The following is a 4,297-nucleotide window of genomic DNA, read 5'->3' as shown; positions in this document are numbered from 1 at the left end:
TCTTCTGTATATGCAGACTGTATCCAGTGCTCACCCGAACACTCTGCACGTATTTGCTCTGCAGCTGCTCGAGTCCCTCTGTGGAGATTAGAGGCCTCAGCTCTTCTCTCTCCATCTCCGTCACCAGCTCAGGATGACCCATCATGTCCGGGCTGCCAAAACAAGACTGCCACGTTCAGATTTTAGTGGCTTTAATAGTCATTGTAATGAAGTATTAATGAACTCGCGGCTTCTTGTGACATTAATGGCTGAACGTGGGTTTGCAGAGTTCAGCCAAAGGGTGGCGTTTCATGCTAATAAAAGTCCATAACTTCACAGTAATAACAAAACAGAGATTTGAAAGAAAAGTTTTGTATCTCTTGTTTCTTCTTTCTTCCAATCTTGTGATTAGCTCAAGATTAAAATCTTCCAAACTGCTGCTTAGAAATATCCTGCAAAACTCTAAAAAACTTTATGGTAACAGAGAAAGGATAAAATACAGATTCTGATCACGAGCCTCACCTGTTGTAGATGTGCAGCACCCAGTTGAGCACAGCGAAGATTTCACCGCTCTCCAGGTCCCAGCTGCTAACCTAGGCCACAAATATCACTTACATGTAGACAGTGATGGTGGTCGGTGTTTAAAAAAACACTGACCTGGACAGAAGAAGACAGATCTGTAGTATTCATGATGAGGTGGCATTGTTCATTTCACCGACCTGTGTCAGGTGGGCATGTAAACAGCGGTGGCTGGCCCTCAAGTAGGCTCCAGTCAGCTTGTATTGTTGCGGGACGCAGTGCTCCAGCAGGTGGCGTACGGTGGCCAGGTCGGCCATGATGCCGTGCTGCAGTGCAGAGAGGTGACCTGCCAGACCCGGACCACGTGTGTGCAGATAGGAAACACTGCGAAACCGCGCCGCCACCGCCTCCTCTAGTACCTGGGAGAACGGAGTATGAGTGAACTGAGACATACATCTGTATATTCAAAAGCAGAAACTTGGTAACAGTGTTTGTATCAGGTGCCGCTGACCTTGAAGAAGCACGCTCTCCAGCAGCGAGGTCGTCCAGCGGGTAGGGGCCTGCTGTTGCCTCCGCCGCCTCCCCTCTCCTCCAGCAGAGTTTGGTCCAGCGCCTCCTCCCGCTCCACAATCCTGACAGCGGATACAAACGGCGTGGGGTTTTGTCGGGCCAGAGCCAGAGCACTGCTCACCACCGCCCACAGCTCCTTCCCTGCAGCGCCAGGATGAATGTGGAGTATGAAGATATCAGGTTTCAACCAGCAGACTTTGTGCTTTCATCATCAGGACCACAGAAGCTGGGATTAAAGATTTTATTAAAGCTGCTAATACCCAATGGCACTCTTTCCATGACACTGCTTTTTCTACACGCTTCTTTGATGTATTCTTGCTTTAGAAAAGTCAACTGTAAAGCTTATCACATATTCTGGGTGCATATTAAATATCGCTGAATGTTATCATTTGTTTTCTTTTATCAATAAAGATTTTTTTTAAGGTTTCTTTCCAGAACAAAACTGGTTGCTACAGCTGTAAATGCCTGAAGGTCAGTTATTTAAAACCATGTCTCAACAACTTTAAGCAACTTATATGAATGAATGGTCTTTTTTTTTTTTACAGAAACATGTAAATCTGATTAACAGTGATGTGTTGTTAGGCTGCTAGGAGAGGAACTTTAACAAAAAATGATGGTTAAGCTTGAACAGATTTTCCCGTATCTTAATGAGTTCCTCACCCAGTGCATCAACCAGGTGCCGGACTCCAGAGAAATATTTGGCCACCACTTCCTGGTCTTCAGTGCTGAGTGCACCTCCTGCGGCCTTGTTGAGCTGCCATAGAATATCATCCTGCAAGTACTCCAGATCCATCAGCTTGGCATGGGCCTCTAACAGCCGCCGGGACTCCACCAGGCGCTCTGTCTCCATCACCATGCTACGCACTGGGCAATAGAGAGTATGTGGAGGTGGTTTACATGGAACTATAAGAATTACCAAAAGAATTATTAAACATGAAAAAGTTTACACTGCGCTATACACAGTTTTTTATAGTTTCTGTATGAAGTCATTATGAGTGGATATCCCGTAATGCGGTCATCATAGCTGACGGTGACATCAGAAGCCCCACCCACCTGCCATTTAAACATGGCTGCAAAGGGCAGCCAATCAGAACACCTCTTTTAGGCATGCAGCCATACCTCTGAATATCAGGCAGAAAAATAAGGGGATTTTCCAACCAGCAATAGCGTAAATGTCATATTCAGATGCTTGTCAGTGACTCGGCTGCTTTGGTCAAACACAAAACTGTCTTCATGGAGACAAAATCAGCAACATGTGGTAGTTAAAATTAAACACTAGAACTCAATGCAGCACATTCACAGACAAGAACCTTGTTACTTAGCAGATCTAAATAAATGCTTTCCGAACATTATGCCGTTCATTACGGGGCACATGTATTAGATTGCATTATCACAGCATGTGCACACTTTTAAAGCTTTTAAGGCCTCAGCATGGAAAACTCAGTATCCTTAAAATACACATTAGAGCAGTGGGACACCTTTTTTATATGTTTTCAAATCATAAACACACAGAAACAAACAAAGTCACAGTAAATTTGCCAAAATGCATCAATGTAAATGTTTTATGGTGTTAGTGTCAGCTTTCAAATAGTTTTCCTGAAATCCTGTTCCAGCATAAAACTGTGTAAAATGATGTCATCTCTAGATTTAAAGTCCTTTCATGTCAAATTAAAACCAGCTATAATAATCTGCTCATCATATAACAGGATTAAGGCAAATGTATGCATGTATGTATGCAAAGCGTGATGACAGGGACATCTACGTTAGTCACTTTCGTCATGGGATCCTGCTTTCATCCACACAGCTGCTTCTCACCGGAGTAAAGTTGTGGCAGGTTGCTAACGGCAGCGAGGAGCTGACTGTGGTTTGCAGACACCTCTCTCAGTCTCTCCAGAGATCTTCCCCCCTCTGTGTTTTGATCAGACTCCAGTCCAGCTTTCTTCAAATCACTTGACACTTCCCTCAGCTCAGTCCGGGCCTCGCGGAGCTGCTCCAGACCCCAGCCCACTCCCTCCAGGTACGACTGGACCATGGACTGGAAAGAAAGGGATTGCAGTGTTGATGTTAGGTCTATTTACAAAAAACGGAAAAACGGCAAAACTTTTCCTCAGTCCTTCCACCTCCCTACATGCCATCTTTCTTCTGATCGGACTAAAAACCCTCCTGAAGGTTTTCGTGATTTTTGGTCAGCAGTGGTTTTCTCCTTGGAACTTTTCTATGGATGCCATTTTTTTCCCTCGTCTCTTACTGAAGAATCATGAACTCTGACCTCTACCGAGACAAGTGAGGCCTGCAGGTCTTTGATGTTGTTCTGGGTTCTTTTGTTACCTCGTGGATGAGTCATCGACGAGCTTTTAGGGTAATTATCAACACCACTGTTCCAAGTGGTGTTGATAATGATTCAGTGGAGTCCCAAAGTCTTAGAAATATCTTTCTTTTCCAGACTAATAGACATCAGTGACTTTGTTTCTCACTTGTCTCTTTAGATTGCAGAATGATGTGTTGTTCATTGAAATCTCAAGTGATTTCTTGAGTCGACAGGTTTGGTGGTAATCAGTCCAGGGTGTGGCAACGGAACTTGAACTCAGCTTTCCAAGATAAAAAATCAAAGTTAATTCATGATTTAAGAAGAGGGACAGGTAGCATTGGATAGCTTTTTTCACCTCAGTAAATAAAATCATTACTTTAAAAACACATTTTCTGTTGAACTGGGTTATAACTATAATTACAACTTATTTGATGACCTGAAACATTTAAGTGTGACGAATAAGAAAAAAAGAAAGAAATCAAGAAGGGGGCAAATATTTTTTGCAGCATTGTATGCAACAGAAAATAAGGAAGAGTAAATTAGGTTTCTTTTATGTGCCTTATTGGGATCATTTAAACTGCTTTAAACTACTGCTCCATTATTGTGCATTGATGCGTACTTGTGGACTGTGTTGTCACCTTCAGTCTGGTGTGAACGGACGCTGTCCTCTGACTTTCTCTCTTCCTGTATTGACTGAGTCGCTCCAGATGTTCAGGCCGACAGAAAACACCCGACGCCCACTTCAGGGCAGCGCCGCGGGCCAAACACTCTGCCCTCTCCACCTCAGGCCACACCTCAGGCTGTGGCACCATGTCTGAGAGACAAAGAGAAAAAATATCAGGCAGGGAGATATAGTGAAGCGACTCGCCCATAAAGAGGCAGGCCTGCCCTTAAGCATACTCTGTTTTATTGTCTTTTCAA

The 4,297-nt window shown here is 43.9% G+C and overlaps 1 protein-coding gene across 2 annotated transcripts in view; it reads right to left on the bottom strand.

Annotated features, from left to right (window-relative positions):
• Window positions 1-4,297, bottom strand: part of exoc3l1 (exocyst complex component 3-like 1) — an 18,910-nt gene that overhangs the window by 7,215 nt on the left and 7,398 nt on the right. For both annotated transcript variants that reach the window (XM_005751204.1, XM_005751205.1), the window contains exons 2-8: window positions 4,015-4,190; window positions 2,884-3,103; window positions 1,729-1,932; window positions 1,010-1,209; window positions 699-917; window positions 502-572; window positions 35-152 (exon numbers count right to left, since the gene is read on the bottom strand). In XM_005751204.1, the coding sequence (XP_005751261.1) occupies window positions 35-152; window positions 502-572; window positions 699-917; window positions 1,010-1,209; window positions 1,729-1,932; window positions 2,884-3,103; window positions 4,015-4,190 (1,208 nt within the window). The remainder of the gene's footprint in view (window positions 1-34; window positions 153-501; window positions 573-698; window positions 918-1,009; window positions 1,210-1,728; window positions 1,933-2,883; window positions 3,104-4,014; window positions 4,191-4,297) is intronic.

The sequence above is a fragment of the Pundamilia nyererei genome, unplaced genomic scaffold (assembly GCF_000239375.1).
Source record: "Pundamilia nyererei isolate P.nyererei 1_Seehausen unplaced genomic scaffold, PunNye1.0 scaffold00303, whole genome shotgun sequence".
Taxonomy (NCBI): domain Eukaryota; kingdom Metazoa; phylum Chordata; class Actinopteri; order Cichliformes; family Cichlidae; genus Pundamilia; species Pundamilia nyererei.
The sequence above is the reverse complement of the archived record's forward strand: the minus strand, read 5'-3'. Positions and strand labels throughout refer to the sequence as shown.